Below are 13,393 nucleotides of genomic sequence, written 5' to 3'. Positions count from 1 at the left end.
AGAGAGAGAGAGAGAGAGAGAGGGAGAGAGTGAGAGAGAGAGGGAGAGAGTGAGAGAGAGAGGGAGAGAGAGAGGGAGAGAGTGATACATAAATACCTACATAAAGATACACATACACTCATAGTTATGTATGTGTATATGTATATATGTGCATGTATATATATATATATGTGTGTGTGTGTCTGTGTGTGTGTGTGTGTGTGTGTGTGTGTGTGTGTGTGTGTGTGTGTGTGTGTGTGTGTGTGTGTGTGTGTGTGTGTGTGTGTGTGTGTGTGTGTCAGTGTCAGATAGAAAGAGAGAGAGAATGAGATAGAGTAAGAGATAATTTAGTGTAAATGGTTATCTCAGAGTTGTGAAATAGTCTTCATTCCAAATCAATTAATATTCAAAATGGTAATGTAATTTATTCATAGTGGAAATCCGAATTGTGTGATAATGAATTTATTCAATTTGCCTTTCTCTGATTCATTTCATAAATCTTATATTATTATTTATAGTACGTAGATGGCGTGTAATAAACTTCACTGGATGGACTATTTTTATTGGTAGAAGTTAAGGGCGTCAAATTGCTAATGTTACATTCCATATGGAAGTGAGCGTCTCGATTTCTATTCCCGTTTCAAGAAATCATCTTGCATTCAAATACATGGATCGTACTGAAATGGGATCTATTCAACTGAAGCTGAAATTTTCATAATCTAATAGGAGGAAATTGTTGCTGCTATACTTTTTCTATCCCAGTTTAGTCCTGATTGAACAGATCGATGATCAGTGATGTCCCAATGTTTTTGAAGGTATAATGTACATAGATCAACATTAAGTAATGTATCTAATTTGTAATCGCTAACAGACAATTTGGATACTATTTCTAGCTAGCCGATGAATCATGAAAAGGCTCGCATATTGGATCATATATATAAAAAATACATTCTAAGCAATTGCAGTAATTCATTACAAAGTGGCCCGCGCTCTTAACCACTACGCCATATGCCTGTGGGCACACAATACGTACGATGTTGCATAACGAATTGAATTTTCATCCGTGGAGACCCCGTTGCATGCAGGGGCTAAGACCTGAAGGGACGAGGTGGACCTCATGAGTGGCCTCCAAGAAGTCCAGATCTCACTCTGTGTGATTTTTATCTGTGGAGTCCCACAAAAGAGGAGATATAGAAGAGAAAATCTCGCATACTGGAGGACTTGCTGACACGGATTCAGGAGGTTCTCAATGATATACCAGAAGACGTCCTTCAGAAGGTTGTTCATTCTATCCCTGGCTGTTTGAGGAAACTGGGGTCACCGGTGCTTACGTTGAAATATGAAGATTTACTTTCATTTTTCCATGTAATAAAGAACATGTATCACTTGTTTCAATAAATTTGTAAAAAGGAAAATGGATTTTATTTCCAATTTTTAATACCTACTTACTACTCACCCACCCTGTATGTATATATATGCGTGTGTGTGCGCATTTATATATATATAAAGAGAGAGAGAGAGACAGGGGGGAAGATGTGTTTGCAAGTGCGGGCCTCTATTTATGTGCTAACATATTAAATGTACGCTCGTAAATATATTTGCATTTTATCTATCAACGTTCTGTTTCAGTGCTTGAGCTAATCAATATGGTTGGCCTCCAAAATTTAGTGGTGAGCATTCTTTACATGCAGTTGCATGATGTTATCTCTTTCTCTATAGAAAGTGGATGAAGCAAACATTTCTGATGGAGAGATAATGACTAGGCAACACGTCATGGTACACCACTGCGATTAGAGAGAGAGAGAGAGAGAGAGAGAGAGAGAGAGAGAGAGAGAGAGAGAGAGAGAAAGAGAAAGGGGGCGGAAGGAAGACAAAAGGAAAGACAAAAGGGGAGATAGACAGACAGAAACAGATGCACAGGAAGAATGAAGAAAGTAGAGAGAGAATTTTGTGGTTTCACAAACGTTTTATTTGCACATTTACCAGGCTTCTTTTCGTTTGTCTAAATCTGTTTTGTAATAATAACAAAATTGACGTGAATAATGATGCAGGTAAAATTTTAATTGCTTGTAATATATAGGCATTAGGCCTGGAATTCTGAAGGAAGTGGCTAGTCGATTACATCGATCGCATTTCTTAACTGTCATTGTATTTTATCAAAACCGAAAGGATGAAAGGCAAAGTTTACGTAAATGAAATTTAAACGTAAGTATAAGGAAGAAATGCTGATATTCAAATGATTCTGATAATCGAGCATTGATAGAAATCCTTATTTGGCAGAATCGTGTCTGAAAAAATCTTTTGGTTTATGTCTTATAGCTTATACGTTCTGTGTTCAATTTCTTCCAGTTTCAGCTTTGACATTTATCCCACCGATGTCGATAAAATAGAGCATCAGCTAAGTGCTTAGGTGAATCGAATCCTGGAGACTTGCATGCGTCAAACATCAATAAGTGGAAGCTACCCTCGCTGCGGCCTACAGCTGCACGAGAACGGGGGGAAGGTGACGAGCAGGGTAGCCAATTTCTCTCAGAAATGGGCAGAGGAAGCTGTCCCTGGAAGTTCAGGCGGAAATGGCGAATGTGTACATTTTTTGCGCCATCTATTACCGCCTGACCGTCGTCCCTTGCCCTCCTTCATGGCTGACCAAGCTGGATCGCTTGCTTTTCCACTTTCTGCGGTGGGGAGTGTTCTGCTCGTCAGACGGTCTACCTGCTATCAACAGCCACTGAGTGGATGACTGGGCACGCTGTGGCTAATGATGCGCAGACACGCGCTGAGGCCACGACATCTCCAACATTTTCTTAACAGTAAACATGTGTGGTCGTTTGTCAAGCAGGATTTTCCGCAGCTCGTCTCATTGACGCAGACCAAGAAAGACAGCTTGGCAGCAGAAGTGTCGGCAAGTACCCACAACTTTCTGTAAGTCGGGAAACGTGGTAGGTGGAATTTTTTACAGGGGATTAATGGTGGGCAAGAGCGACGACGTCCTTGGGGAAACTCTGGTTGTCGGAAAAGATCAAGTAATTGATCTGTTCCGGAGTATTTTCGGGCCAAAGCCTATAGATAACTTCCAGAAATCCCTGACCTGGCATTGCTACCGGGGAGCTCTGCTGGCTCGACACAAGCTCTACAGACACGGTAGTACTCTCAGACGGACCTGTCCGAGGTATGCACAGGGCGGCGAAACCCTCCTGCACGCACTCGTCCAGTGTCCGTGCATTTGTCGAATAGCTGTTATCGTCTGTATGACGGATCCAGATATCAGCCGAATCCACCCTGAAGATTGCCCCGCCGCCTTCCTTTGTCCGGGAAGGAAAGGCAGTTTTCCTCTGTTTGGTGGCTATGGCGAAGGAGGTAGTGTGGTGGTCGAGACTGAAAGGACTGAACACAGATACTTTCCTCTTCGGTCAATCCCTCATCAACTTATTCAAGTCACACTTGAAAAGGAAAGTGAGGGTAGAGAGGGAAGCTTTGCCTCCCAGTAAATTTATTGAAAGGTAGGTGTATGTGCTGAGTATTGCTTGTGTGAATGGGACTACTCTTAAGTTTCGTTTGTAAACAAGAGGAGTTGAGAAGGAGAGAGGAACCTGCTGAAGCGCACGTGACGGTCGGGATAACCAGTTTGTTTGAGGTTCTGCGGTTTTCCCTGTGAGGAGCTCTCCCTTTTAGGGGATTCTTTATTGTTTAATTGTTTTGTTATTTGTTTTTTGTTATTGTATACATAGCATTGTTCAATACCTCCCTTGTGTTAAATTGTCCTTATTTGTTCTGTATTCAGGCCTTGTGGCCAATAAAAGAAATTATCGTTATTATCATTATTATTATTACCAAACAGTCATGATGTATTTACTTTTAATTGGATGTGTTTGTTTAATTCTACCATGAAACTACCACGTAGCAACCAAGACTATATATATACATTTATGATGTAAATAATAGATTTTAATGGTAGTAGTGACGCTCAATCGAAAATACATTAATAATACAGCGCGCTTTGTGAATTTAGACGAAGATCATGGGTAAAATAGAAACTAACATTTCGGTGATAATGATATGTCCGCCTAGAAAGGCAGGTTAAGAAACTGAATTTAAATCAGATAAAAAATAGTATTTCTACCTCACAGACGGAGAAACTGCTCGATTTTAACTGCCTGCCGTGTCATTGATTGAACAATAGCGTAACAGACTATTTCACAAACACATGAACATTTTACATTACCCTTAGGACAAAACTGAACATTGTCGTTGGAGACAGAATTATTGACACAAATGCGTAGAATTTGTCTGCAGAGACAGCATTCAAAGTTCATTGTTAAAATACCATGTTGAACACATTATATCTCAGTCAATATGGAAAGGTTTTGTTTTTCATCAGTGTATGTGTATGTGTATATGTGTCAGATAAAAATGAGTAAAAGATAGAGAGAACGTGAGACATGGTGTTTGTTAGGGAGTGATGAGTCCGTTAGTAAGTAGAAAAAATTTCTCACTTAATTACAATTTGTTTGATCGAAGTTTTCGATTTGAACATTTTTGTGCTAAAAGCCAATATACATTCAAATTAGTGAATAACAACCAATGAAATACCAAAGAAGAAAGCCGGTTAATGATATAACTTCCGCACAACAAAACTGTTAATCGAATTAATAAGAACAGCACAATTCGCTTCTCAGGACACTGGAACGCACGTAACTATCGACATTATAAATTACAACAGTCGCTACATTAGCACACACTGCTCCATCCACACCAAGAACGAATGCGTTTTAGAATCTATATAACGATAACAAAATGGTTATACTGTCCGAAAGTAAACTTCATCGTTTTTCGAAATCTTCGACATAGTGTACCAAACGCTTGAACCGATGTAAGTAGCAGCCTGATCTTGCAGTCCGTTTTGGCTCATGTTGAGATGCAAGAGTAGATTCTCTGATCGTTTTTTAGCCCTTTGTCAAGGAATACAACTTTCAATTAGTCAATACTGACAGTCTGATGCCGGCCTACAATATTTAAAACGTAATACTTAGGCGTGTGGCAAACAGCTTTATGTGAGATCAAACACTGTATCTGAAGTGCTTTACTGTAGAAACCATCGGCTACAAAATCATTAGAGTATTTTCGCTTCAGTTATTTTTAAATACTACCAAAACACTTCGTTATTCACATGGACTCGTGAATCTAGCATATTTCTCATTCAATAGACACACTTAGTCAAATCTTAGGGGCGTATATTCAGTGTTTGGATTGCTAGGAGTGGTCTCCTTCCGTTCAGGCAATCTAAGTCTAGCTCCAGATACCAGTTCTGCGGTGATACAACTTAAGTCAGCTGCCAATGTTGCCCGTATATATCAACGAATAGAGTTAAGTTCTTCGCAGATCCTAAACTTCAGCTGACGATAGATTCTCTCGTCTGTTATTTCGGCCTGAGGAGGAAAGGTTGTAGTGCATGTATGTCAACATCCACGTAGGTTGGCTGTTGCGACAAAAAGACCGTTTCAAACAGCAGTCCACGTTCAAAACGTGGTGTTTTTATAGTATCTAAAGAACTAATGAGAAAATAGGCTATTGTTTTTTTATAAACAATGATTTCTTCAGCCACAATATCTGAAGTCGTAGAAAGATGTTCAGGTAGATCCTCAGAGAAGACGTACTCGGCTTCCTTGCTATCAATAGCATAGATCATCTGCTATATAAAGCTGACATATATTATACAAGCACAATGGTCGGTAGCCTAATTTGCATATTTGTTCTAACGATACTCATCATTAAGCATTTTTATATTCTGAACAACGTATCAGAAGAATTGAAATATATCTAAACATTATAAGACCTTACTGTAGGTTAAATAAGAATGTAAACATATTATTTCTATGCTACTGGTGTGCAGGTTACTCAGATGAAACCTGACACCGGTTATTTCTGTGTCTGTGGTAATTTTTGTCCCTAAAGTGTCACAGACTATTGAATGTCGATTAACTGTTGTTAACATCACGCTCGCTCTTCATGTAGAATATCGAGTGAAAGTAAAGCTAGTTAAAGTACTCTCTTGACCTAAACTAACCAATGGAGGACTATTACTCTCACCCAAAAGTTTAGATTCTTGCTATTCTGATTTCGATATTTTGATAATGTAAACATATTCTGCGCCTGCGAATCTGAAAGTAATGTGAAGCTGAGTCAATTTGTCATTAAATGCATTCAACTCCAACTGAGCTGAGTGCTTCTTTCATTTGTTTATCTGTCGCAATCCCTGTAATAGTCTATCTTAAACGAAAGATAAACAACTGGAGATAGAGTGACTACTGCTGAGTATAGCAGCAGTTGTCACTCTACAAAACACTTAAATATCAACCAAAAGAATTTCAATTAACACACTTTATTGATAAAACGGAAAGTATGATAAAAGCATGAGCTAGAAAGTTATCTTCTTCGAGAATACTGCTGTCATTACAACCGCATATAAATTCAGCTTCAAATCACGAAAGTGTTCTCAGACTAAGAGCGAAGCGGATATATACATAAGCGTAATCTGAATGTCATCAGCTCTGATATCAGAAATGCTACACGACTATAATCAACTGGTTTCGCTGCATTGAGAATAAAGCATCCTTTAAATTCACGAGTTCGATATCGCAGATTTAGTCTTCCAGCCACTTTGGTTCAACATCCTCCCGTCACCACCACCATCAAATGCATCTACCCTCTCTACTGCTCTCCAAGCAACTCTTCCATCACGTCTTGTTTTTTTGTTTGTTTTTTTTTTGTATCTCCAAATTCAACATTTCATTCCCCAGTGGCTTTCTCACTCATCCTACACTGATATTGCCAGTACAGAAGCAAACGTTTGGAATATTGAACTCACTACATCAAAAAGTTGCATTCCTTACTTGCACTTTAGACAGCAACACGGACATTCCAAAACCTTAATCACCTCAAAACTGTTACCAAACCGTGACTGTCTGTACCAATTGAATCATCCAACCACTGTCTCATCACAACATCTCCAACGCATCTAAATACTACACCAGGGCCCTACCACCTGACTATAAGGTATTTCAAATAAGCATGGTGGGCGGAACTTCACTAATTGTTTTGCCAATTATCTCTCACAATCCCATGATTCATTTCTGACTCATAAGAAACTGATCGATAAATGATTGAAACTATCCTTTTTGGTATTTCCTTCCACATTGAGACTCAACAAAAACTCAGAGTCAAAGTTTTCCAAGTGGAAAGTTTATCCGCGAGATCAGCAAAAGTTTTGACCATATTTGATATGCGAATCTCAAAGAGAAACTTTGGCATGTGGACATTATCCAATTCACATTGGAGCATGTATTAACGGAGATCCTTCTGTCCTACAGTTTATAAACTCTGCTATGCCCTGGACTTCAGTTTTGTCATCCACTCTTTTCTGTCAATACACCAATGAACCACTTGTCATTATAACAACGCCCACTCTTAAGTAGATCTTGCATCACAACACATCGTCCACTCCAAAGCTGCACTGATTCCATGAACGTAGACCGCAACAGCATCTTCAAGTGAGGCCATGCAAATCTTGGAACTTTCAACAGAAAATAATAGTGATACTTCTCATATCAAAAAAACATCATTATACCAACGTCTCTTAAAAATAAGCTATAGATTACTAGATACCACACGGCTTTTTCCAAATCTGAAGCTTCTGTATTACCTAGGGTCTCACCTGGCGAAACTATCTTAGTAACTGGTGCTTTTCTGCAGGTCAGTCATTACTTCAATTTCCATCAAAATACTGACAAGGCTCAGGTGATGCTCAAATTGGAGGATTACTCCAGTTTCTGGGAAGATGCTGCTGCTATGCATACAGACATTTTGTAAAGCATATTTGACTAATTGGCATAAAATAACACTCAGACATTCTCCAGCCTCTGGCCTGCCTTTTTCTAACGCTGAACGCTTGTCACTCTTAGTTAGTCAGTCTCATCTCTCATCCACTCTGGTATTGTACACTGAGTAGTATCGTTTGTTCATCCATGTTGTTTTTAAACCTCAGATCCAACACTAAGTCCTATGACTAGTTCTTCCTCCCCCAAACGGTCCTCTAGCAAGTAAAACACATTTATAAATCCCGCCAAAATCAACTTTGTCTTCCATCTCTTTTAGTTCAATACGTTGCAGTATATTCTATGGATCTTTGTACTTTGACAGTGACACATGTGACGACACTAGTGTCATGCTGTAGTGTAGCGGGCTTTGTCTTTCTTTGTCTTTCCTTTGGTACCATGAAGAGTGGAAATTTGCAATCAAAGACAACAATTGGTTTTCCGCTCTAAAAGAAAGTACCCTAGCTCCAGGTTGCGCCTTGATGATTAACTTTTCAAGTGCAGATGCATTGCCTCAAGCGACATCAATATCAAATTATCTCTCTGTTTTCCTGATGATAATTCCTAACGTTTCGTGTTCTTTACACTGGGTGGATAGAAGAAATTCAAATATTGATTTTTTTTTATTGTCCATATTGTGCTGACGTCATTGGTTTCCTCCCGCAAATGCATAAATATTATTTCTACCAATCGTTGGTAAAAGAAAAAATTGTTAACTTAAATATTTTGGCTTGCTCTCAAAAACAATATTTTGTGCGTTCTGCAAGAATAAATATTGAATATTTCTTGTGTTGGTTTAGGGTATGTTAATATTTCTTTTGTTCATTGGTTTCTTTTTCAGAAATCAATACTATTGTTGGCTGGTAGAATTTACAGAGCGTTTGATATAATGTATTGTTATGTATTTCAGATAAGATTCTTTATGTTAGGAATTCACTCCCGTCGGAATTGACTCGGATTTTTCATATTTCCGGGTTCGATAAAGTAAGCCACAGTCAAGTACTAGTATCGAATTAATCAAATACATCCCACAATTTTGTCTTCGTGCCCGTATTCTAGATCACTATAAATATATGATTAACCCATTACCTACAAGTGATCTCATATGAGATCACTTAAAAATCACAAATTTCGTAATTATCTGTCAATATTTACACATATCTAACCTTTTTGCTATATCTACTAAGTATATTTCTCTGATAATCAAATGAGGTTTGCTAATTTTTCACCCAATATCTCGTTTATTTCAATTTAAAATGTTATTTTGAAATGTTATTTTGATCATTCCAGGGAGTTTCTAAGGCTGTTTTATGCTAGAAATCAAAGTTTCATAAAAAGAATTCCAGTTAATAGAATTATGGGAGGTAATGGGTTAATATACACTCAAACATGTCAATCGCACGGTGTCGAATCAGAGGATATTTAAGCACAAGCAAAGAATATAGCTATGTTGCATTATCATTTCTACTTTATAAGTATTTCTATTACAAATTGTACAAGGTCAACATATATTAAAAGAAGGGAAATATGTATGCAGCAGGAATATAGCATATTATTAAAACGCGGTCTCTAAATTAATGAGCTCCTAAAGCGAAAAAGAATCGAAAATATACACTTACTGGTCGACGGTGTACTTCTCCTAAGATGCAGCTAAAGATGATGAACAGAATATTTCTAAAGACAAATGTTAGCATCAAGTTGCAGTGTATAAGAGTTCGAACACAATGCAGACTCCTGTAAATAAAGGGAAAATTACATGAATTCTAGAAAAATGTGCAAAACACAGCTAAATAATATTTCCAAGTATTTTTGAAATGATTGTAAGATTACAGTTATTCAATTTGTATTTCACGTAATCATTTTTGTTATACCTTTATTTAAGGTTTAAATTGCAATTAAGAATGTTTAAACAATCTCAAAAGCTACTGGAATATCAAAGAATATGCCGAATTTATTAACATTTTTATGTTAATCTTAGCAGATTCAAGTTAGCAATTTGAAAGTAGCACTATTAGAAGTTAATACGAATTTCCAGAAACGAATGCTCTCTTTGAAGTTTTTTCATTATGTGAGAGAACTTGCGCTTATTTGAAAGAAACAACGCGAAGTAAAAAATCATTATTTTTTTTTAGAAAATAATGATTTTTCATTAAATTACGATTAAGGAAATGTGACAGCGAATTTAAGTGCTATTTTTTCCCTGACAACTTTATGAAATTTGGATGAATATTGCTCATTCCGAGATTTTATAGGAAATATATTTCTTTTATTTTCTGTCAGTATAATCATTCGAATATGACAAGTATTCCAGAAATCTATGTTATTTTACTTGATATGAGATGAATTTAGATTCTAGGTTTGAGAGGAAATTAAGAAACTAATTAGGCGTTTAAAGTTATCTTTTTGTTAAATTAGATATATTACTAGAGCAATCTGGTAATCAATTTAGATCAATTAAGTTTTTGAGCTCTTCATTCCAGCCAAATACTCGTGTCTACTCAGAACCTTAAACAGTTCCTCTATTATATTAGTTTGTCATTAGCATTTAAATACTGGAGAATTGCTAATGAAGGCAAAGAATATGTTTATTTTCTGTTCCTGACATCCTGATTAATCTTCATTGTTTATTAAGATGCTGTTTAAATATTCATTCATTTCTCGTTTATGTGATCTTAATTATATACTCTTACTCATAATTAATGCTTTTAGACAATGACTTGTGTATATTGAAATAACTCTTAAAGAAAAGAACGTATTTCTTACACTATCATAAATAATTCGACGTTTTCTTTTCATCAAACTCTGCTTTAAATTACTCGATTTTCTGTGGACCAACACTGAGACCACTACTTTAAAAATGCTGGAAATAGTTTATTAAAAACATATGCTTTCCTTTCCTTTTTATATAACGTCTACCTTTGAGAATTTGTCGTCATTGACAACTTCCAATAACATAACGAATGTCCACGAAGTAGCGTAAAAAGTACGAATTTAAATTTATTTTTAATTTTTTTATTTCAATTTCAAGATATTTAGAATATTCATATCGAAACCTAGTTGCTGTTACATTGCATGAATAAATGCAATGAATATAGTAAGTTGCTAAATATTGTCATCTAAATTATATATGAATACAAGACAACGTATAGAAATACGAAATGAGAGTTTTCATGTTCTTCCAGACTATTGAAGAAATGTGTTATATGAACTGCACACAGGAAGCATAACTGCACCAAAGATTCGGTTCACTTATAATCTTGGCATTTCAACTTAAATAAAAACAGAAGCGGCGATTTTATAATCACTTCTAATCATGATTCTCGCATACTTTCAAAACTAGAATAGAACATTTATATTTTTAATACAAATCGTTATAAAATTAGCAACTGCATTAATTGATTATTCATATGTTGGTCTGCTTTTGATTTTGTATGAACACTTGTAAACAATTGACTTAGATCAATTACAGTGTTCAAGAAGTTAATAGGAAATTTATGTGAACTTTGTAAAATGGCTTTATGCAAATGTTTGTAATGTTAATTGTTTCTCATTTAATTGTCTGTTTAGATGTAAGTATATAATTTCATTAGTGTTGCGATCGGCAACTGGATGAGACCAACTCAGGAACGGAAATCCTATCATTTGAAGATTAATTTGCTACACGTCGTGATTTGTGACATTCAAATGTACACCCAATAGATCTGTTTACAGATTTTGATGAGACAGTAACCAAATGTTCATGCTAAAATGCCAACATCATCATTGAAAAATGATCCTCTAAGCAACATTAATTTCCACCCACAATGCATCATTGGTTTTCTCATATCATATCAATACAAATAATGGCTTCTGTTTCTTCTCTAAAAATGAGTCAGAGATTGACATACATTGCAGCCGAAATCCTTAAAAATTGTTTTCATTCAATTCATTAATGTATTGTATTCGCAGAAGGTCTAATCATAGCAGAACTGAACCATACACACTTATTATTTGCCACCTTTTTTATAATTGTTCTCTCGTAAACATCTTGATAAATACTCATTATTAATATTCGTATTTATTCTTTTCTTTTCTTAGTTAATAGTGTAGATATTATTTTTAGCACAATGACTTGGTGTTCTTCAAACCTTATCTATATGAAAGTTTCGAAGTGTGTTAGGGCCAACTAGTACTATTGATTACTCTATTTTCATATTATATACCAATGACAAGGTTTAATTGTTAATTTCTATTCTTCTCAAATGTTATACAAAAGCGTTGGGCTGAACAGTAAACTATAATGAAACACACGTCAATTTAACAACACTGTTTCTACTTAACTCCTTACAATCTTATTTCTTTACTGCCCACAAGGGGCTACGCTCAGAGGGGACAAACAAGGACAGACAAACAGATTAAGTCGATTATATCGACCCCCAGTGCGTAAGCGGTACTTATTTAATCGACCCTGAAAGGATGAAAGGCAAAGTCGACCTCGGCGGAATTTGAACTCAGAACGTAGCGGCAGACGAAATACCGCTAAAAATTTCTCCCGGCGTGTTAACTTTTCTGCCAGCTCACCGCCTTACTTACAATCTAAAGACAACAAGCAAGGAGCTCTCTCACTTGCTTGAGAGGGGGGGAGATTTTCGTCGACTAATTGTCTGGATAATCTCAGTCGACATAGGTCTTCAGCTCAAAATTTGGCATAGAGTGGTACCGTATTAAGAAATATAACATTTTTCTTTTGGATATCCCCGAATAATTTAATTAGGTTATCGCACCCATTGAGATACCAATAATTATTTATTATTCTTAACACAGGCATACTGTTATTCACGCACGAATATCTCCCTTTTTAATGATCAATTCCATCATTCTTACTAAAAGTTTATGCCAGTTAAACTGCAAATTATTTGCTAGGATATCATTTTAAAGACGAACGGATAACGTAGTTATTACTGATTTATGGAATAAACTTAACGAGATACTGAAACTAAGCTTAGGTTGCACTTAACCAACTATCATTATATAAGTAGTCAATGACATTCGCATTTAAATTGTTAATTTTAATAATTGTAAGAACTTTTGCTATGGTAGAATATTTCGGATATTTCACATATCACGTATTATTTCAAATTTTGATAGCGCCATTTTTTCAGTTCATCATTAAGATGCATGTGTGTGGAGCGTATGTAGATGTAGGCATGTATATACATATATATCTGTGTGTGTATGTATGTGTGTACATGCATCTATATTTATGTACGCGTGTGTGTGTATGTATGCATGTATGTATAAATGCACACAAGCACACATCAGTACACACACAAACATATGTACATACAGGTGTATATATATATATGTGTGTGTGTGTGTGTGTGTGTGTGTGTGTGTGTGTGTGTGTGTGTGTGTGTGTGACTGAGAAAAGGAAGAAAATAGAGAAACTGACATGCAGATATCAGTTTATTCACTGATACTCAAATCCATATAATAAAATTCCGGAAAACTGGGATGCTAGCATCTCTCAAAGGATTATAGGTCCTTGACACAATTATATATAT

At 36.2% G+C, this 13,393-nt stretch overlaps 1 protein-coding gene across 2 annotated transcripts in view; it reads right to left on the bottom strand.

Moving 5' to 3' along the window:
* LOC106871453 (corticotropin-releasing factor receptor 2) overlaps positions 1–13,393 on the bottom strand; it is a 280,338-nt gene that overhangs the window by 111,343 nt on the left and 155,602 nt on the right. For both annotated transcript variants that reach the window (XM_052971021.1, XM_052971022.1), the window contains one exon: positions 9,470–9,584. In XM_052971021.1, coding sequence (XP_052826981.1) covers positions 9,470–9,584 — 115 coding nt within the window. The remainder of the gene's footprint in view (positions 1–9,469; positions 9,585–13,393) is intronic.

Source organism: Octopus bimaculoides, chromosome 10 (genome assembly GCF_001194135.2).
Source record: "Octopus bimaculoides isolate UCB-OBI-ISO-001 chromosome 10, ASM119413v2, whole genome shotgun sequence".
Lineage (NCBI taxonomy): Eukaryota > Metazoa > Mollusca > Cephalopoda > Octopoda > Octopodidae > Octopus > Octopus bimaculoides.
This window is presented reverse-complemented; position numbering and strand designations above follow the sequence as displayed.